The sequence below is a fragment of the Papilio machaon genome, chromosome 15 (assembly GCF_912999745.1).
Source record: "Papilio machaon chromosome 15, ilPapMach1.1, whole genome shotgun sequence".
In the NCBI taxonomy this organism is placed as follows: domain Eukaryota; kingdom Metazoa; phylum Arthropoda; class Insecta; order Lepidoptera; family Papilionidae; genus Papilio; species Papilio machaon.
Genome location: NC_060000.1, coordinates 1,462,623 through 1,484,947, shown reverse-complemented (window position 1 = coordinate 1,484,947; position 22,325 = coordinate 1,462,623). Strand labels below are relative to the sequence as shown.

General features: G+C 32.5%; 4 protein-coding genes across 6 annotated transcripts in view; 3 read left to right on the top strand and 1 right to left on the bottom strand.

Moving 5' to 3' along the window:
• LOC106720941 (chloride intracellular channel exc-4) overlaps positions 1-8,960 on the top strand; it is a 36,778-nt gene extending 27,818 nt beyond the window's left edge. Inside the window, exons 2-8 of one of the 2 annotated variants that reach the window (XM_045681151.1) lie at positions 4,772-4,873; positions 5,281-5,445; positions 5,665-5,804; positions 6,099-6,201; positions 6,853-6,963; positions 7,299-7,361; positions 8,737-8,960. In XM_045681151.1, the coding sequence (XP_045537107.1) occupies positions 4,772-4,873; positions 5,281-5,445; positions 5,665-5,804; positions 6,099-6,201; positions 6,853-6,963; positions 7,299-7,361; positions 8,737-8,829 (777 nt within the window). In that variant the 3' untranslated portion in view covers positions 8,830-8,960. The remainder of the gene's footprint in view (positions 1-4,771; positions 4,874-5,280; positions 5,446-5,664; positions 5,805-6,098; positions 6,202-6,852; positions 6,964-7,298; positions 7,362-8,736) is intronic. The other variant, XM_045681152.1, reaches the window with a different exon arrangement.
• LOC123721707 (putative nuclease HARBI1) lies at positions 2,938-4,402 on the bottom strand. Of its 2 annotated transcripts, XM_045681150.1 has the most exons (6): positions 4,234-4,402; positions 3,911-4,152; positions 3,596-3,780; positions 3,386-3,518; positions 3,173-3,314; positions 2,938-3,083 (listed from the first exon to the last, which is right to left on the bottom strand). In XM_045681150.1, exons 2-6 carry the CDS (start codon positions 4,148-4,150, stop codon positions 2,953-2,955), a joined length of 831 nt encoding a protein of 276 aa, XP_045537106.1. In that variant the 5' UTR covers positions 4,151-4,152; positions 4,234-4,402; the 3' UTR covers positions 2,938-2,952. The 2 variants fall into 2 exon arrangements, with proteins under 2 accessions (XP_045537106.1, XP_045537105.1); XM_045681149.1 differs by having other exon boundaries at positions 3,911-4,402.
• A 2,163-nt stretch (positions 8,961-11,123) lies between the features above and the next one.
• Positions 11,124-12,105, top strand: LOC106720980 (mitochondrial coenzyme A diphosphatase NUDT8). The gene has a single exon (XM_014515790.2). It carries the CDS (start codon positions 11,272-11,274, stop codon positions 11,926-11,928), a length of 657 nt encoding a protein of 218 aa, XP_014371276.1. The 5' UTR covers positions 11,124-11,271; the 3' UTR covers positions 11,929-12,105.
• A 4,488-nt stretch (positions 12,106-16,593) lies between these two features.
• LOC106721053 (serine protease inhibitor dipetalogastin-like) lies at positions 16,594-18,265 on the top strand. The gene is made up of 2 exons (XM_014515918.2): positions 16,594-16,685; positions 17,453-18,265. The coding sequence occupies exons 1-2, from the start codon at positions 16,670-16,672 to the stop codon at positions 18,094-18,096; spliced, it is 660 nt and encodes a 219-aa protein (XP_014371404.2). The 5' UTR covers positions 16,594-16,669; the 3' UTR covers positions 18,097-18,265.
• The last annotated feature ends 4,060 nt before the right edge of the window (positions 18,266-22,325 follow it).

The following is a 22,325-nucleotide window of genomic DNA, read 5'->3' as shown; positions in this document are numbered from 1 at the left end:
CAAATGTTATGACGTATACTTATTTAGAAGGTTATTGCGGACATAATTATAGTTTAAAAACCTATAAAAATATTCAAAACGGTTAAATATTTTAATTTCAGTAGCGTAATTTTAAAAATTATATCACTTTCTGTCTGACGTTTTAGATTGACGTAACCGGGCATCTTATTAGTACCAAGTTGTAAAAAAATATCATATTTATAACTTTTTTTGTGTTAAAAGCCACCTCTTAGTTTAGTTAACATGCACTAAAAATACACATTTACAGGTGTAACTGTCATTTTTTGCTTCAGTAAAGGTCCTGAAAAGTTGTCAATGTGCACATTGACCCTTATTCGTAGGAGCCATCAATATATTGGATGTCTTGTGATAAATATTACGGATACATGCATACATTTTATATTTTTATTAATAAAACAAGTCTTTTTACATAACGTAAATTGCCACATAAGTTTAGAGTCAACATGTTTGTTAAAAATGTTTTTACATTATTATGTAATGATTTATTGTATGTAAATATATAAAAATAACAAAGTAGTGGGCTAAGATTACATATTTGCACTTTGCTACGTTCTCACATAGTTGTAACACATCCGGAAACATGTTTGTTATATACGTAACTATTTATTAAATAACAAACCATAATAATGTGAGATTTTTGATTAAGCATAATTTTATTGTGTAATGCAAAGCATTCTTTATTAAGAAGATGATGACACAAGACCTTTAAGTTACCTACCTCATGCCTTCCTTTGTCCCTTTCAATCTCCACTTTCAAGAAAACGGCTTTATCAGTTATACTTTTCAATGTATCTTTTTACATAGAAGATAGATTATTCAAAGAACTAAGGATCTTTTTGTAAATATGTATAACATTATGTATTTGGTCACGAAACATCCAATACAAATCCGGTTTATTTGCATTATCAAATAAATTCTATTAGCGTGCTTTCCGAAATTTGAAGATCACACCTGGTTTCGAACGATTTATTTTATTCAATAGTATTTTTATTATAATTTGTAAATAACGCATAGATAAATAAGATATAATGGCCGTTATGAAACTGCTTCTCAAATCAGACATTCTTTATCCCCTAAATGATTCGCGATCTAGTCAGGATTACGCTTCTTCGTAAAATTAAACGAAAAACGTGATTTTTATATATTTATATCAATAAAATTGGAGTTTCTGTTTGTAGTATTAAAATAAAAAATCATATTTTGTACACATTTGCGGTGCTCTGTCTGTTTGTTCCGGGTTATTTGCGGATCGGCTGGACCGATTTTCACGGGACGGTAGGATGCACGCGAAAATTTTACTATGACCTTTTTTTATTTTGCGCTGACGAAGACGCTGGCAACCACTGCGGGGTTAGGCAGTAAAAAACTAAAAACGAAACGATCGATCGTTTCGTCTAAGCGATAGCGTCTCTCGTTTTTCCGTGTAAGGCTAGGCAGTAACAGACGACAGTCGCTTTCGTGCAGACGAAGGTGAATCGTCAAAAAAAACAAATTATTGTCTATACTTGACGATCAACATTGTGTCATTTGAATTTGACGTATAAAGGTCAAATATTCTCGCGGTAAAAATACAAAAGTTTAGTGAAGTGTTTGTGTTTCAATTTACGTTTTGTAAAATGAATTCTTAAAACGCAAGCAATGAGCAAATCGCCATAATGGTGGAATTTATGGAAAGGTACGTCAATAACGTATTTAAAATGGTAAACACCCCGCAGGGAAGAGTGAGGCGCCAGGAACTTTGCCAACTATTAAAGATGTTGCTGGGTAAGGCAGGTAGTGATCCTGACAAGTCTATGGAGCAATGGATCAAGGTTGGTTCTAATGTAATAATGATTGTAAACATAAAACAAGACATTCATTCTGAAGCATGTTTGTTATGCTGGCAGACACATCCTTTTTTATTTTACTTATTCTTTGCAAGTGCCCTTGCTATTGAATCATGTATTTAATGTATTTAATAACAATAGTTTTGTAGTTGCCATTTTCCTAGCTACGAATATCACATTTCATCACCCAAACTTTATATTTTAGGACTACCAGTAGAGGAACAGTCAAATGAGGAGCCTCCATTTGAGGAACCATCTATCCAAATACAAATTTTGGAGCAGATCACTGACAGTAATTTATTACAATGCTATGTTATTTCATTTAGAAAACAGATATGCAAATCTATTCTTCAGTTGGTAACTGTATTAATAGAAAAATATTTAATTAGTACCTCAATTTATTTGCCCATGTTTCTGTTTAATCATTTGGGTAAAATAAATTAACTAAAATCAATTGATACAATTTAATGTTTAGTTTTATCTTATTATATACAGTTTAAACATTAATAACTTTATCATGATATTTCAGATGATGAACAAAATGATATATATGTTGCCTCCTCTTCAAGAGTATAGCTGCCCCATCATCAGTTCAAAGGAGAGGGAAATGGCATCCAGGACCCTCACTCACTGGCTTATTAATGTAATGCTTATGCTTTGAGATGCAGTCTCAAATGCAAAAACATGTAACATTTACATTGGTTTTGGTTGTAACTTGTGTAATTAATGTTTAAGTGAATATTGAAATAAAAAATAATTGTATATAAATAAAGTTTATTTTTAATTTGTAAAACATTCATCTTCATCATATTTCTTCTTAAAAATACACTTTTAGACATTATTGTGTGGGCTTCTTCAACCAAACTAAAAACTGCCAATAATTAGTCTATTCCTAACAGCCCGCCCCACAATCACATCCAGCCCGTTTTCAACAACAGTTGGTTGTGTAGGAGCAGTGGACAAAAGTACTTCTGCATCATCTGTAGGAGTTCCTCTTGAATCTATGAGCATGTTATGCAGTACCACACGTGCAATAACAATTTCTGCTGCATAATCAGGGTGATAATAAAGGATACGCTGACCTAACAAATATCAAAATCTATATTTAAACAAATGCCCTTTCTATGCAGTTTCGGGCCTTGACATGCACTCTAGTGTAGTTCTCTCCTCTAGATCCTGGTTCTGCATTCAGAATAGGTGTCATAAGGTAGCTCCTTTGAAGGTAACCACTGTCACCTAAAATGTTATAAGTAATTTAAAGTTACAAATAATATTTAACATAGAACATCACCTATTAAATATTTTTCTACTAAAAATGCAATTACCCAACAACCAAACTGACTTGCCAGATAGTTGCAGAGCCTCCATATGGCTTTGCAGTCTTCTACTTGCCCAGATATGACTGTTGTGACTTGCACCACCAAACTTGGCATTAACATTAGTGATTCTGAGATCACTGTCACATACCTAAAATATTTAATTGAGATTAATCTTTAATTATCTTATAATTATTATAACAAACATAAAAAGGTTCATACCATTTGGACATTAAGAGAATGAAAGCCTTTTCTGTTATAAAAACAAAGTACATCTGCAGCTGGACGAACTATGGCCACATGGGTGCAATCAATGGCACCAATTACACCAGGAAAATTAAACTTAGTATAAAATCTGTAAAATAATATTTGTAAGTAGTTGTATGTGCTCAAGGTAATAAAATGACAGAATTTATATATAGTAACCCCTACCCTTGCTTAATTTTAGTTCTTTGTGTGCTTGTTTGTGGGAATTGTATCCATTTACTTGAAATCTCATTCAGAGCTTTTGTCACCTCTCTGATACACCGACTTACACTTTTTTGATTCATATGTACCTCATTAGCAACACCTTTCTGATATGAACCCATGGCATAAAAGCTCAATGCTGTCAGCACCTAAAATATAATAATTGTGTCAGTATAAGACTCAAAGTGACTAAAGTTAACATTAATCATATTAAATACATAATCACCTTTTAACACACATATATTAAAAAAAAACATATATCATAAGAAATCAATTTACCTTAAGTTCCAGTGAAGTTGTTTTCGAACCTTTTAAACTGGTATTGTGCCTGAGCTCGTCACACAACGAGTGGAACTCTTCCTTATTCAGCCTGTAATGAGCTCTAAACTGCCAATCCGGAATTTTTTGGAGTAACCGTTCGCGATTCTTTAATCTTTGTAGAAGCATACGCTGCCGAGACATCTTTTTAGCTTCGGCATCTGCAGCTTCTAACATCAAGGCGTTCCACATGCGAGACATATCTATAATATGCCAAATCATAAATTGTTTACTTTATTCAACTAACAAATCATTTATAACATAATACCAAATTGATTTCTCACCTTAGAAGTTTTATTTAATATTTAATAATAGTTTAAGATATTTAACTAAAGTTGATTCGGTTGACTTCGCGGCAAAACGAGACACCTTTGTCGATCGTCTCAAAAACGAACGATCGTGTCGCTTTTAAAACGATTGGAAATGTCATTTCGTGTTACTGCCTAAGAATTTCAAAGGACTTGGTCGAAAAACGATAGACGATAGACGACGCTTCGTCTTTCGTCTTTCGTGCGTGTTACTGCCTACGGTTTTAACGCGTGACGTCAGACGTCAGTCTCTCAACCAATCACAATCGAACGACAGTCGCTTTCGTTTCGTTTTTGTTTTTTACTGCCTAACCCCGCTGGTTTGTTATAAAAAGCGAAAACCGTTATAAAATCCATTAAGTAGTGTTAAATTAGATTTGGATAAAGTGACGTTGTCGGACGACCTTGTTTTTAATTTATAAAACGAGTACGTAACGGTTATTGTGAATCGTTAGTATGGATTGGTTAGTATATAGTAAACTAACATTTTTTTTAAATGAACAAATTTTTTCAGGCGTCGACAATCGATGGGCGGCGGAAAGGAGCGTGCCTCTTCTGTCAGGAATATTTTATGGACCTCTACCTACTAGCAGAGCTGAAGACAATCAGTTTAAAAGTAAGTTAAACGAAGGGTTAAGCCAAATTACTGAGTATTGTTTAGGCTTCAATTTTACTAATATAAAGCAATCATCATCTCCCAGATCTTGTCCCACTTACGAAGGGTTGCTGTCGATAATATAAAAAGCAATGTTAAATTAATAAAAATAATCTAGTGGCACTAGATTCTTTGATTGTCTGCGTAACATACAAAAAAGCATTTTTTACGACTGTATAGAGTATAGACGATATAGCTTTCAGGATTAGTGATCGTATTCAAGGGCTTTACGGTCGCTGCGGTGAAAACATGAACACAATTGCTATTGGCCTGTCTAGACTTTCATAGAACTCTGTCAATGCGAGTAACAATGAAATTTTTTCGGCTGGACATAATTACCAGGTATTCATAAATGCTTGGTGTTGTAGGTGACGACAGTGGACATGCAGAAGCCGCCGCCGGACTTCCGCACCAACTTTGAGGCGACGCATCCGCCCATACTGATCGACAACGGCCTCGCCATCCTCGAGAACGAGAAGATTGAGCGTCACATCATGAAGTCCGTGCCCGGCGGACATAATCTATTTGTACAGGTACATATCCCAGTTGCGATTTTCAAACTATGTTTTAACGGCCTTATATTCGTTGTACCTTATCCTTAAAAAAATAGTAGTGAGATTACAGCTTAGGAATGTGGGTGCGTAGATTGAATTTGAAGAAAGCGCGAGAAGTCAGTTAGGCCCAAGTCAGTTGGAATTTCCTAAATCTCCGCCTCTTTTAGATATATAACAAGCTTTCTGTCGTCATTCCAGGACAAAGAAGTGGCGTCATTGATCGAAAACCTGTACTCCAAGCTGAAGCTGGTGCTGGTGCGCAAGGACGAGCAGAAATCCGCCGCCCTGCGCGCACACCTCGGACGCATTGACGCGCTGCTTGAACGCCGCGCGACCAGGTCAGTGACAGCTAAATCCTGACCATAGTCAAGGCACAATTTATATATCAAAATAACTGCTATCAGATATTAAATTCTTTACCATACTAAACTTTATGGAAATTTTTCACGAGATACTGTCCTCAACACAATTTTAGGTATTGATAAAGTGATGTAACTCGTAGTGGACCCAACTACGAAGACATGCGCTCGCATATAACCAGTAGCGGGCATAAACTAATCCAAACTTACGTCAGCATGGATAAAAATGCAGTATAGTAAATTGTTTTCATATAAAATTGAATGTCTTTTTAGATTCTTAACGGGCGACACAATGTGCTGCTTCGACTGCGAACTGATGCCGCGTCTGCAGCACATCCGCGTCGCTGGAAAGTACTTTGTCGACTTCGAGATACCGGTATGTATTCTTCGTCCCTTATCAACATCGTGAATAATTGAAATACAAACTTATTTTTGTTATCATTGATGTGTCACTTTTCTTTCAGAAGGCTACACTAGAGTCAGCCTAAACCTAGAAATCTATTTTTCATATACTTATTTAGACTATACTACCTGTCGCCCGCAACTCCGTCAGCGCGGAATTAAAAAAAAAACATAATTTGTTTTCTTTCTTCTGTGTTCTACATCTATACCAAATTTCATCGAGATCCATGCAGCCGTTCTGGAGATAAATTGTAAAAAAACATCCATTCATCCATCCATCTAAACATTAACATTAACTAGCTAGAATATTTCCCCATTTAGGTAATTGGGAGGTTAGTTAAAGGATCGTCTTAACACATAGAAATTAAAATAATTCTTTTGCAATAGTTTATATATAATTTATTATAAACTAGCTTTTACCCGCGACTCCGTCCGCGCGGAATAAAAAAAAATAGAAAACGGGGTAAAAATTATCCTATGTCCGTTTCCTGGTTCTAAGCTACCTACCCATCAATTTTCAGTCAAATCAGTTCGACCGATCTTGAGTTATAAATAGTGTAACTAACACGACTTTCTTATAAATATATAGATATAGATGTTTACAAAGTTATTTGTTGTATTGCAGACGAATTTCCGTGCGTTGTGGCGCTACATGTACCACATGTACCAGCTGGACGCGTTCACACAGAGCTGCCCCGCCGACCAGGACATCATCAACCACTACAAGCTGCAGCAGGTACACATACCACATGATTACTGATCTCCTGGTACTTGTATGCTAGAACTATACCAATTCTTATTTGATTGATTCTAATGTTTTTTTTTTATTTATATATCTTAAAAGTAGCCAAAAGTGTTAGTCAAAATTTGACTGGAATGATATACTTACTCCTTAATGTTGCCATTGTATAATATTATAATTTATTTTACTTTATAATGGGGTCTATTCAGCTGCACTATACTCTTTCTTTTCTATTTCTCGAAGTATTTTTTAATTCGGGATTATTTTCTATGGGATAATGTACTATCCGTTATATGTATACTATGAATATTTTTCGCTGTCACCAACAGTTGTCGACAAAAGGTTTGCTCATGTCGCCGAAGCCGACACGACAAAGGATCGAAGATGACCCGGTACGTTGCGCGTTGCGTTGTCATGCTGAAACATTTCGCGCCATTTTATAAAAACAAAACAATTATCTATGCGTTTAACGTCACCACGTGCCTAATTGTTGTTTGCGCGGGCTGGAGCTTTACTTACGTAATGAACATAGAGATATTGTATTGTCTATGGTTTGACATTGACAGTTTGTTAATTAGGTTATTTGAATATTTTTTTAAAATATTTCTATGTTAATTAATCTGTTTTTTTACATTAAAATACTTAAAGCACAAAGCAAACACTCGCTGTTGTAAGTGTGGACGGCATTGTACATTTTCTGTTTAAAAAGAGGTGGAAGTTTTTGTTTTATTAAATATAAGGTTAACATTTTTAAATTCTATTTTAGTAAAATGAATAAATGTGCGTCGATAAAGAGTATCCTATTATTGCTTTATCAATAAACAACAAGCGCTTTTAGCTATAGGTCCTAAGCAAGTATTCCATGCCTTATATAAAACCTAAAAAACTAAAAGCGTTTTAATCATCTTTCGGAAAAATATAGTTTCATTAATTTTTTTCGATACCAAATGGGTAGATTTTAAGTTTTAGCCAGTCCTTAAATATACAGGATAAACATTAAAATTATGTCAAGAATGATGTTGCCATAACAATAAATAATAATGATTGTATCAAATTAATTATTTTACCAAACTACTGTAATTAAGAATTTAATATAATTTGACTTATAATATAAAACATTTGACATGAAAATAAAAACATTTTTGCATGTTTTTTAACGATTGCCTCAAACAAATTTTCATCGTGGTTATAATGTTTCTAAAATTTCATGTTTTAAATGTCAAAAGTAATAGATTTTACGACTCAGCATAATACTCAAATATATACTAATATCTTAATTAAAAAACATATATAAATAAATCGATTTCTGCATCATTGTATTCAGCAGACCTAATGCTTCATCATTCATTAATGTGTTTGTTTTGGTGGGAATGGAAAATCCGTCAACATCATTAAATTAACATTTCAGGCTTGTATTGGTGTTGTGAGTCAGGTTGGGTTTTATTTACTAATACGTATTTATATTTATTTTAATCTTTTTTTAATTTGGATCTTTTACAACTAACTTATTCTTTTAAGTATTTTATTATTCTATATACTGACTTACTTTCTTCAAAATTGTACATTTTTTCTAAAGTAAAAATTGTACGGATGGTGCAAAGTTATTGCAAATATGTAAATTTTAGACAAAAATAAATAATAATAAATGCAAAACCTATTTGACTATTAGGTTATTCTATGTTAGATTAAAAAAGAACTATTGAACAAACTCGCGTCTTATTTTATTTTATATTCAGATTGAATTTAACTATAAATTATAATTTACAGGCACTTAAAATGAAGAAACACGAAGAATTGGAGACGCCGACATTTACCACGTCAATTCCCATCGACGTCAACGACTTGAGCGCCACAGAGTAACGACAGCCGGTGTTGCCACACCGTGGACTGTAAACATTGTACAATAGACATTAAGCGGTACATGCTTCGTATACATGCAATGACTACACGTCTCACACGTCATGTCGACTGACGTCATTAGGGTTGCGAAACATAATATTATTTATGGCAATATCGATTTTAATACATTGAAATATATAAGTTGGCATATTTTATTTTTGTTAAAAGATAGCGTATTTTCGGTTCAAGGTTATATATCTTAGTACTATTTTACTCTAATGTTTACGAAATCCATATGAATGATTGATATTGAAAAATAATTGCTGTAATTTTTTTTATTCATTTTCATAATAATATCGACATTTTCCAACCCTAGACATAAAGTGCCCGGGGATGTTTTTCCGAAATAAAAGTTGCATTGTGTGACACTTCTTAATTCAACTATCCCTTGGCCCGTCCATAAATCCAATTTTTAAAACTATTTTTGTAATTTTGTAAGAAAATTAAAAAGTTACTATAATTATATCGCGATAACAGAATAAAAATTTGTTAGTACATTGCACATTACAGTTTGAGTGTATGAGGTGTTATCTAAATTTATTAATTTATGTTTTAAATGTGGTGATTGTTACTTAGCTAACCTAATCATGTTGTTAACTGGAAGGTAAATGAAGCCTAATTAAACCGTATTTTGGTTAAATCAAGTGGGAAGTATGTATGGCGATTATTTTTGTTAAAAAGTTGATTAATTTAAAACTATATAACTTTTTATATACGATTGAAATCTGGCAGAGGTGATACAAAAGTTAATTTATGTTTTGGGAATCTGAACACTTCAGTTTTCATAACCTAAAAATACCTAGTAAATAGCGCATTTTGTAATAGATTGTTCAAAAACAACGAATTCATCAGGCATTTTGTATTATATTCACAATTGATTTAAATTTAAGATCAGTTTTACAGTATTTAATGATATTTCCAAGTTTATTTAAATGTTTTAGGTTAGAAATTTTACCGCCATTGAGTTATTCTGCCTCTGCCTTATCATGCGCCAAATCAGAGATTAAAAAGTTTTTTTTTTAAATCACAGTGAGCGCTCTTGCCTGCCTCATGGTTACCTTTTTAAAGGTACAATTTAGGTACTTATACTTATATCTTCTTTATTTATCTTAAACTTATTTTACTTTATTAAAAATGATTGACGTCTGACTTATTTAACACTGATGAGTATATAAAACAAAAAAAAAACTATATTATTATACATTCTGGTAGCCTTTTACTATTGAACTTTTTTTAGGAAACATTGTTACCTTTTATAAACCCTTCTTACAAAATGTTGTGATGTTTTAAATTTTCATAGTTCATTTTATATCGCGTTGTAGATTGGCGTGGACCATTTTTATTTCTGGCAACATTATTATTTTTATTTTTTTAAGTTCAGGCAAAGACCTGATACATAATAGTACACAGCGAGAGATGATCAACATGTCATTCGACGTATTTTGATTGTATAAAATATTAATGCTTTATAATTATGTAAAGTTATGCAATTATCATAGCATTTACACGATTATATAGCGTTATTAGATTATAATTTAAATGTTAAGAAATAAACCTGGATAAATATTATTTTTTTATTTGTGTTTTATTTTGCATGCCTTTTCTTTAGTTTTTATTTTAATTTCTTTACTCATTCATTAATACAAATCGTTTCATACATTGTGTTGAGTGAGTTAATACATTAACGATTTTGAATGTAATTAATGCTTTGTATAACCTGACCTATGGAATATTAAAAACTTTGAAAAACAGTTAATATTAAAGCAGACTGATAAACGCGTTTTCCTATCTAATCATATTTTAAATATGCATTTTTGTATGCTAATGTTATATGTAGCTTTTATACCTTTAATAAAAAAAATATTCTATGATATGCCTTTTTTATTCTATTAAATTGTAATATGATTATTTATTTTTAACAAGAACTTCATGTAGAAGAAGAGGAATGAAATCAACAGTTTTACTTCGCACTTTTAAAATTTGTTGGAAGCAAAGCGTGGATTGAGTAACGCATTATGCGGATTTGTATGAGGCGCACCCTAGTGTAATACAGTTAAAAGCCATTTCATGTCCATTCCAGTCCTGTCTTGATGAATAATTTTTGCACGTCGTCGTCAGTTCCTATACGTGTTCTCGGGGAGGGGTGAGGAGCCTTCTCAAGTAAGGGTTTTGCGCGTAGTTTCTACAAATACTGTAAATGGCAATAATGTCTGGTCTGTCATTTGTCATTATTGTCACTGTCAAATTTAAAATGTCAATTCAATATTTGTATGTGACGTGATCAGCAATCAATGATAATTGATAGTAAAGTATGCAATGATAAAAAAAGTTTTGGGAAGCAAACTTTGAACCTATTAGATAAGTAATATGTTTACTGTAAATAGACCGTTTTAAGGTCCCGTTATGTCTTTGTCCCCACAAATTTTGATGTCGAGTGTAGCGCGCGAACGGTGTGTTGCGAATATAAAAGAGCTGCCAGGATTTTTCTTCAATAAAGAAAAACCTAAGTACAATGCCTCTGTTTTGGTACCCTTATGTGTGCAAAACGGCGAAGTGTATCTTCTATATACTCTTCGATCTTCAAACTTGAAAAACCATAGTGGACAAGTATCGTTTCCTGGTGGTAAAAAGGAAGAGGGTGAAAGTGTAGTGGAAACAGCTTTACGAGAAACTGAAGAGGAAATAGGCGTTCCAGCAGATAAAGTAGACGTATGGTGCGAAATGCCACAAGTGCAGGGAAGAAATAAAGATATGCTCATCACACCTGTAGTTGGTGAAATAATAAACTTCGACCCAACTGCATTGCGACGTAACATTAATGAAGTAGATGAAATATTTACTGTGCCAATGAAAGAGCTATGTGATATAAGAAATCATGCGCACCTAAAATATGAGAAACATCCAATACCTATTTTCCTGTGTGAGAAACATAAAGTATGGGGTATAACGGGACTTATAACTCACTTATTTTTACAGTGTTTTTTACCCTCTGAAGTTTATAAAGGTGACTTTTTAAGAAAGAAATTTACACTGGATGAATTAATGCCATCGAAACTTTAATTACAGTTGAACCTGGATAAATGTGAGTCAAAGGGACCATAATATATCTCTTGCTTATTGAGGTTTATCTCTATTTGAAGTTCTCGCTTATGGTCGAGTATTCATTGGGTCACAGAGGTTTCTAGCTTATCCAGGTTCAACTGTAATTATAACTATGTGTAAATGAAATAGCCAAAACATAGCTGCTATTAAAAATAAATTGGATAAGGACTTGAAATATATCATATATGAATAATATAGAATATAATTCCTCTAACAGTAGATAATTATTATTTATAATAAATGGTACTGTAATATATATTACTATGTTTTTAATTTAATGGAGTAAAAAATCTTAGCAAAACAAGATTGATATAAGAAGAAAACATAATAATTGAATAAAGGATTTTTTTTTATTTGTACTTGTTTTTTTTTTTGTACTTTTACACTTGCACAAGTTTTATGTAATTGTATTCTGGAATTGTTATAATAAAAGACCATATGAAAGAATTTTTGTTTTTGTTTAATATTTCGACCTAACATTCGGATTCTTTTAAAATAGACAATTTAATCCCTTTTTCTTTTTGGAATGCATCAGCGTAACACTGAAAGTGGCAGGGGCTGTTAAAATTTAAGTTATTCGTGGAACAAACAGGACGCATTATCTTAGGACATGGACAATCCGGCCACGACAAGCCCGGCCTGGTTTCACCAAGAGCTGAAGACATCATCACAAGCAAGAGTGCTACTGAAAATGTAAAAAAAATATATAAAATAGTATAAATGAACTATACTGTATACTATGAATTCAAAATTTAAACAACACAAAGTCTTTGGAAGGAAGTCCATTTTGTGATAAGTGAAACTGTCTTCTACTGTTTATTGAACGAATTCATATACTAAAGTATACGTGTTAATATTTCAACACTACAAAACAAACAAACAAAATTGAAATAACTAACCGATTCTGTAATCCATAGCTTAAAATATTAACTTCAACTTTCAGTGTTTACAGTTCGTTGTTTGGACTGGTAATACAACTTTCTTCACAACTGTACCTTAATATACATTTAGCTATATTATTGTATGTTTCCGGCGAAACGGATAATGGATAATAAAAGCTGACAAAATGTTTAATTCTCGTTCAGTTATAGCCCATAAACGGTACGACCCACTTACCTGTTGAATCGAAACATTTTAACGTCTTTATTTATTGTACGTGTTTATTTTCTTTCAGATATAGACGTTTTAATTGTCGATTTAAATTTATCATCAAGTATTATCAGACATTGTTAAAATACTTTTGAAGTTATTTTCTCATACGACTAATGGGTAATTTTTAACGTATGCGTGTGTATCTAAGAACATCGCCATGGGGACACATCTACTTTTTCTAGTTCTAGAGAATCTAAAAAAATTTAAATCTAAATATATAAAACAAAGTCGTGTTAGTTACACTATTTATAACTCAAGAACGGCTGAATCGATTTGACTGAAAATTGGTGGGCAGGTAGCTTAGAACCAGGAAACGGACATAGGATAATTTTTACCCCATTTTCTATTTATTATTTATTCCGCGCGGACGGAGTCGCGGGTAAAAGCTAGTAGATATATAAATTCTGCCAGATTTTATTAAAAATATTTAACCACATGTTGATATGCATTCCTTAGAAAAAAAAACTACCCCTACCCATAGATCTAGCTCTATAAAAGCTTTTTATAGTCATTGGCTGGCGAGGCCCTTATGTATGTCCGATCTATTTTGACCTGCAGCTTAAACGGCTTGAATTTTAAGTGAAAGTTATTATTCGATTTATTTACTTCTCATATCCAGTCACTTTCGTTTAACATTTCTTATGCATTTTATCCAGTAATTAGCGTCGCAATCCGATACTTTACCAAGTTTCTTAGCATCTTATATGAGTGAACATTAAGTTGACATACTCAAGGAACGTGAAACTCAATATTGCTATTTCTTGACGTGTGTTTTTTTGTAACACTAGTTAGAGAACTTTAGAAATTTAGTTGATGTATTTTACTTAAAAAGTCTGGTTCCAAAACATACGAAACGCATAATTACTTCACACGTGTCTTCTGCATGTTGATGTTACTGCATCGGTCGAGGCTATTCGTGCAGTAACTAATGCTGGGGGCTCTACGTAAAGAAATATTTCTTTTTTTTATTTATTCCATGATGCATTAAATAAATGTAGACATTAAAACTTTTTATTTATTTATTTACTATTTTATTTGTATTCGAAGATTACAATATTCAGTGAGGTGTAGGAGGTGGTAATAGTTTACAATCAATCGATTTTATCAGACGTTCATTGTTGTTGTAAAGATGGTTCAAACGACATTCATAGGTACACGAGTTTCTATACCGACGCATGTCGTTCGCACAGATCGGCGCGTATTCTGATGTGCACAGACAGCGTTTCTCTGACCAGTCGGCCCATGGTTCTTGCTTCGCTGCCACTCCAATGTAGATTAAAAATAAAGACAAAATCACTAGAAAAAAGTAATTACATAATTTAAATTTTAAATCACACTTAATTCGAAATGTTGAAAAATTTAAACTCCGAAACACCTACTTCTATTAGAGGAATAAATTTAGTTTATCTATAAATCGTAGGGTTCGAGCCTACTCTAAGTTAGTCGCTTAGTGAAGGCCGTGACCTCGGAGGAACGGGTCACATACACTGAGGACAACCATAACAGTGCAAACAACAAGTATTTCCAAATTACCATTTTTGTGTCCTTTATATTTAATATTTTAGTAAAATAAAATAAACTAACTGATTCTGTAATCCATTGGCGGGAAATTTTGACAACGTCAGACGTCAAATAAACACCGGAGACGTATGCAACTTGCAATTTCACCGAAATTCCACGTTAATATATTAACAGGCAACACTAGCATGATACATCCGTTTGGTAATCAAAAGAAAGGATAACGGTAATAAAATGTCTCTGTTTCCCGACTCACTAAAATTTACGACCCACTAAGTCTTAATTTGGGCTGCGTAAATGTAACAATCAATAGATAACCAGTTAAATTAAGGCAGTAGATATATGAATGAAAACGAACAATGTAAATTCGCATTTTTATTCAATTGCTCATTAAATTTAGTTTATAGTTTAGTTGGCCTAACACGTATATTTGCGACAATCGCTTTCGTATTTCATCGTTAATTATATGATGATGATTTTTGGTGTACTTACGCCTGATATAATACATATTTTTTCGATGACGATACGAAAAAAACTCTCAGAAAAAAACTACTGACAATAAACAAACATGAGTTATTCGTTTTTAATTCGTCTCACCACTATAACATCCTAAATATAATTAGAAGGTTATTCGATAAGAAACATTTCTAATGTACGAAGTACTTACTAGTAATAGAATCCAAAATTCGAATCTCAGTATACCAACCACCAGCCAAAAATAACTAACAACAGATAAAAAAAATAATTATCATCAGCTACATTCCACCATAAACAAAACCGAGTCTATGCTGGCAGTAAACAGTCGTAAATTCATCCGGAAGAAAAACCTATTTTCTTACAACGTTTTCTGAGAACAATGCAAAGATACAGACGAACAAAACAACATGTCTCGTCAAACATTTGACGAGTCTACAATCAGACATATTTACTAATACCAGTTTCAAGAACTGCGTTTTCCTGGTCTCGGTATTCCTATTCGTACATACACGTACGCTTATATTGTTTATTATTTTTAATTTAAAAATGGCGGAGAATAACCAGCCAACCTTATGTCAAAGGACCTCTGCTTAACCAGATAAAAAAAATACGAATTAAGAAACTCCCCTTTGATGTCATCTTAGATTGCCACTGCCTTTATACTTGAACTCATAGATATTGTCTGTTACCTTTGTGTGTAAAGAATTCTGAGGTTTCTCGACTTTACTTTTAAGAAGAAAAGTCTGTACTAAATAAGTTAAAGAGATAGCCCTGAACTAATCGATTCAACGTAAGGTCAAGGTTACAGAAATGCACTGGATAAATTCTCTTAACTCTAAACAATTTTTAATGTTTAACGTAATCATTTTGTAATTTTGATCTAACAATGAAAATGCTAAACGTGTGAAAAGTTCACATGTTTTACAAAAATAATCATATCTCAGTAAATAAATTAATTTTAAAAGTTACAATATTACAGCTGCAACAATTTGTTAATCAACTTATCTATGATCGAATACATAAAGAATTCGTAAATATAATTTCATTTTTAAGATGTGTTTAACAGACTATATACCTCTATTAGTTTCTTTTAATTTGTTACATGAGCAGTCAGACCTATTATTATTATAAGTACATTACAGTGTAAACCATGCCTTATATTTACTAAACAAATGGGACGTACTAGTTTCCTAACTCGTCCTAGTTGGTGAAAAACTTATAACTCAGATTTTCTATTTATTTTACCACGTATAATCTAGTTAAAAACAAAATTTTCTCATTTTAATTGACTAATTCTCTACTAGCCGAGGTTAAAGTAAACCGCATCAGGTGTTCCTCGAAGTCTCGTCTATTTGTATATTTGTATGTCTGTATAGATCACGTCAACCGGGGATTTACAAAGTAAACACAAGACGTCCAAGTTACTAAGTGCGTGTGAACACTGATTTTGTTAGCATATAAATATATGCGTCTGTCTCAAACACATCATTATAATATTGGCAACTGAGAAGACGACAGTGTCAGATAAATTATCAATAAAGTGGCCTTCAAAATGATTTATCAATTCGGTAAGTTGTTTACGTTTTCATATGATTAAAGTCATACGATTTTTTATTTGTATATTTTTACATTATCAAAACATTTTTACAAAGATTTTTTTTTATTTCTTAATAACAATGAAGAATTAATATATTGTTTTTCGTAGATAGATAACAAACAAGACTTAAGAATTTTATTATTTGAACAAGACGTTAAGTTTGTTATATATTTAAAGTAAGTAAAAATAATAAAATGAGGCAAGTCATAAGAATTATAGCATAAAGGCTTCTTAAAGAAATATAAGTGGACTTAACGACCGTGAATTAATTAATTAATTAATTTCATAATTAATTTTATAATTTTTTAAGATAGTTTAAATAAAATATGAATAAAATAGTCACATTAATATAATCACAAAAAAGCAATTCTTACTCATCTAGTCATACATTTACAATCGGGATTAAATGGTCAAAGTAAATCAGATAACATCACGAACAACTCACTGTTTCTAAATAAAGAAGATTAACTTTTATAATAAGTATTTAAATTAATTATTCGAAGAAAACATTCAGAGTAGAAATAATTAAAAATTTCACACCTTTACGCCTGCTCGACAAAACTAAAACTCCTAGTTATTGACTAAGAAAAATAATCGATAATTTATTTTTTACACCATATAAAAGGTTATTAAACAGTTACTAAACCTTACAACGGTTATGTTTTTTAATGACAATATGTTTTAATGCAAGTTTGGGGAATGAAAACCTACGCTAATAATGTATATGTTTTTCATCAGGTATTCTCCTTTTAATCGGATCCATATCCATGACTGTCGCATTACCTCCTTGCGTGTGCGCACGAGACAAGAAGCCGGTGTGCGGCTCCAATGGACAGACTTACAGTAACGAATGCATGTTAAACTGCGCACGCGCATCGAACCCTAGCATCATCCTGCAGACAGTCGGCAGATGCAAGCGAGAAGCACCCAGTTGCTTCTGCACCTTCGAGAACAATCCGATATGCGCATCGAATGGAGAAACATACGCGAACGAATGCGAGTTCCAATGCCAACGAACAGCTGATCCAACTCTTCGTGTGCATTACCATGGCGAATGTAGACAGAAGAGGCAAATTAAAGTCGCAAGCATATCCCCTTGCACTTGTCCCAGAGATTCTAAATTCGTGTGCGGCAGTGACGGCGCTACGTATAGCAATGCTTGTGTACTGGAATGCTCTACCCAGGCCAATCCCAGCTTATACATGGTGCACGTCGGGCCTTGTGATAATAGAGTCAACGTGGTAGAAAACGCGAACAATCTTCCTTCGTGTAGTTGTGCTAGGAATTATTTCCCGGTTTGCGGTACGGATGGTAACACCTACAATAATATGTGTCTATTGCAGTGCTCGGGTACTGACGTTCAGAGCTTTGGGCCCTGTTAAAATATTTGCATACAATTGTTTATAAAACGGGAAGTCCCTGATTGTAGTAAGGCATGTATGAAAACAATATTACTATCTATGTTTATTCATAGTGAATGATTGACATGGCAATTGTTGTCATATATTTGTTGCAACAGTTGAAATTCCCCTTAATTGTGATCTATTTTTTTTTTTTTTTTATTTATTTATTCACAAAAAAATTACACTACACAAGAATTATAAAAAGTCGCCAAACTGCACAGCAGTTTGATGGCGACAGACACTCATTATATTATACTAAACCTACTATTAAGTGTAATTAATTTTCTAAAAAATACTTTTTTAGCTTATTTTTTACAACATTTTTTGATGCTATCACCTGATGTGGGTCATTTCTAAGCCATTCTATAGCATTGTACAATTTGGGAACAAGATATTTGGTTGTTCTCTCACCGTAGTAATTACTTGCCCTAGTTGTAACATATTGGCCCTCTCTCACCCGTTTGGTTTTGTATATATTGTTTGCTTTAATTTTATGTTCTTCTCTGAAATAGTTATCTAATATAATCCTTAACTTAACTTTCTTTTCTATAGGCAAAATTTTACATATTGTAAACAATTGATTGTAATCTTTTTTGTTAGTTTTTTTTGTTATATGCCTTTAATTGTGACGTACAATTCTATTTTTTTTTTACTTCTTATAAAGGATGCAATGACAGATGCAAAATAATATTTCAAAATGTTGACGCACAGATAACTCAATCGGACAGGTCGTTAATGCAAAATGTCAGATAAATATTGATTTTTTTATTTCTTATCAAACATGCATATTAATAAAATTGGAGTGTCTGTATGAAATCTCGAGAAAGAAAAGATTCGTACAAGTTATGTTTTTTGTTTTTTAATTTTATGTCTGGTTGTCTTTATATCTGTTCGTAAGTCCGCGTTTGTTCCAGGTTATGTCCAGTACGACTGGATCGATTTTGACAGGAATATAATGCACGCGGCCATATTTTTTATTTCCGCGCTGACAAAGTCGCGAGCGACCATTAATTTCTATATAAAATTCATATTTAATATGCTGTATGTTTGTTAGTGTTTTATGTGTCTCTTTTGCCATCTTTTAATTATAAGTACTTATATTTTACAAAAATCTAATTATACTCAAGACTTTTTTTATTCAAGATGTCATACGAAAGTTTTATAAATACTTTTTTTTTATAAATTGTATGATTATTGCTAATGTATAAAATTATTAAAAATAAAGTTGTTAAAATATGTTTAATACTTTTTCTGTTTACTTCATATACCTTTCTAATCTTACTAATATTATAAATGCGAATGTTTAGATGGATGGATGTTTGTTTGAAAGTATCTCCAGAACGGTTCAACGGATCTTGATGAAATTTGGCATGAATGTCTGGAAGAACACTTAGACTACTTATTATGCTTTATTCTTATTGCGCGCAAATGGAATTACGAGCGACAGCTAGTATATATTTAAAACATTTACTAACAAGGATTACATTTATAACTTCAAACTGTCGTGGTTTTTTACTAATATACTGTTCGTAAGAATCCTGTTTCTTACAAACAGTATATTAATTAAATCTTACAACTCTTTGTCTCAAAGGGTAATAGCCAGGACCTTACTCAGATAATAGTTCAAGGTTTGTTGATGATTTTATTCGTATTCGATTACAATAATTAACAATACTGATAATTAACAATTAATTTAATTTATACACAATGAGAAAAACATACAAGCAATTTCGAAATAATTTTAAAAATTATCAACATACATAGGTTATCATTATTAGCGGAGAGTTGAGAAACTGTTTTGTTGCATGTCACTTGGTTCGCAGTCTTAAAAACAGAATATTTTAAACATTGACATAAAATGGTGACTGACAAAGCTTTAAAAAATACTATCAAAACGCGAGCTTTAGTAGGGCTCACAAAGCTTTCTTGGCTATTGTCATAATTTGTATAATATAATAAAAAAATATATATCATTTACTTAATGACAGCGAATTAATTTTAATATTTTTTGTTTTTCATTTACCAACAGATGGCGTTTTTTCTGTATTTTTTCAATTGCTAACACATCTAGAAATAGCTCTTTAAATCTGAAAGCGTAATAGTTTTTTAGTAAAGCGTATCACAAAACTGTAAACATTGTGGGATAGTATAGGGTTTTCTTCGCTAACTCTTATAAAAAAAAAATTTCAAAAATAAAATCGATTGATTTACGTAACAAGATTTGTGGTATTGGAAAAGTACAATTATGAATATGCGACATTTAGGTCATGTTATGACTCCTTTTTTTGGTATCCGTTAAATTTGTAATGCAAGTACTCATGAGAAGTACGTCTATTGACTTTACAATTTATTTTGAGTAGTAAATAAACAATTGTATTTACAGGAATGCCGATAATCTTGATGTTTACAAACGTACTTACTGATAAATGTTCACAGAACAGATACAGGAAAATTATGAACTGTTAATTTACAAGTTAAATAAAGTTATTGAAGAGTAAAGAAAAATTTAACATATATATAGTCGACTGACTAAGGAATAATGTTTGTCGCACATATGTTTTTACATATGCGTATTTGTGTGTATGTATGTTGCATTCTGACCACTTGTAATCTAAACGTAAATTGATTTGACGAGTGAATTGTTAATCGATTCATGTTACAGTGTTACAAATCTGTTTACACATTCATTGTCTCAACACGTTTAGTATCACCGACTTGCCTGGCAAGTTTACTTTCATACGAAAACCTTATAGTGGCGAGTAACGTGTTAAACACATCTTTAATTATATGAAGTATAACTTTATTATATTTATTTACGCCACGGTCGAACCGTTGTCCATCTGTGCATTAACCACTTACTGCTGTATTATGACCATGATGTCAGATAGAAGTTGTGGATTAAAACCTCCGTAGTATCTTAAGTCAGGCAAAAACAAGAAATATGAATATTAAACTAGAAATGTAGACAGATGTCACTGTAAAAATGGCAGTCTAATGATCGGGAGATAGAAAATATCCCCAACAAATATAGAAATTACAAGAACTAAATGACAAGAAAACTTTTTAAACTTAACACCACCATCAGTTAGCTCAAGAATAAAATACATTCGAACCTGTTTAAGCGAGAGTCTAAAGGACCGCGTTATGTTTCTCGCTTTTAGAGGTCTGTCCAGACTGGACAATGTCTCGCTTATAGAGGTTTCTTGCTAATCCAGTTAAGACTATACTTTAATTATAAGAATGTAACGTAGTTTAATTATAAATGCATTATACTGGCCACTAACTAAAATAAGTTGTGACAACTTTTTGTAGTGGTAGTGTTGCCAGACTAACCTTTTTTGAAACCTGTTTCTGCCGAGAATAGTGTTCGTATCAACGACCATGGCTAGAACAGAGCCTATGCGTAGTATTAGAAGAGTGCACAACAACTAGAATATGTAGGGCACATGTGATCTGTGCAAAAAAACACACTGCACGGAGGAAATCTAGAAGACTGAAACGAAACACACACACATATGTCGATCGTTTAAAAAATGATCATGCTTGGTCAGGCATCTAAGAACAAATAAAAAGTGAAATATGCATCAAATAAATGTCTTTCGTTAACCAGCATTAGGAGGTTTTATTTCGTGCTCCGCATTGGGGGTGCACCGTTGATTAATGTCGGTGCACCTCCCGTGCGAGTCGTGCTGTATGTAAGGAGTCATCCCCCACCCTAGGCTGACATAGGATTTACAATGGTCTATGCTAAAAATATTCTCATTAATTAGTTGCACTTATACAAATATGGGAAATTATACTATCAGTTAGAATGGTTACCCTACAACGTCATTGTAAAGTGTTATTCCTTTTAATAATCAACAACATATTACTCGCATCTCAAGCATCAAGCGTCACGTTGTCTGTTCCTCAAGGTCACACTCCTTGTCACAACAGGACCATTCAGAGGCTTAATAACCACAACACTAAAATTACATTTTAGTACTAATATTACAAACACGAAAAGTACCTCCGGAACGAGGAACTACAGTCTGGAGGAACACATAAACACATAAACTACTTTTTCTTAATTCTACAATAAAGGAAGTTACAGGCAAAAGTTAATTTTTCGGTTAGCACTAATTAACGTGTTTTTGCATTTTCAAAACATTTCTACAAAAAAGTATTGTTATAAGTAACCATAGAGAATGAGAAGTGTTTTAAAAAAC

Excerpts from the sequence above, each read along its gene's own strand:
- LOC123721707 (XM_045681149.1), bottom strand. The coding sequence starts at position 4,171 with ATGATTTGGCATATTATAGATATGTCTCGCATGTGGAACGCCTTGATG. Across the intron at positions 3,315-3,385 it reads ATTCTCTTAATGTCCAAATG|GTATGTGACAGTGATCTCAG; the intron begins GTATGAACCTTT and ends TAAATATTTTAG. Across the intron at positions 3,084-3,172 it reads CAAGTCAGTTTGGTTGTTGG|GTGACAGTGGTTACCTTCAA; the intron begins GTAATTGCATTT and ends ATAACATTTTAG.
- LOC106720980 (XM_014515790.2), top strand. The coding sequence starts at position 11,272 with ATGTCTTTGTCCCCACAAATTTTGATGTCGAGTGTAGCGCGCGAACGG.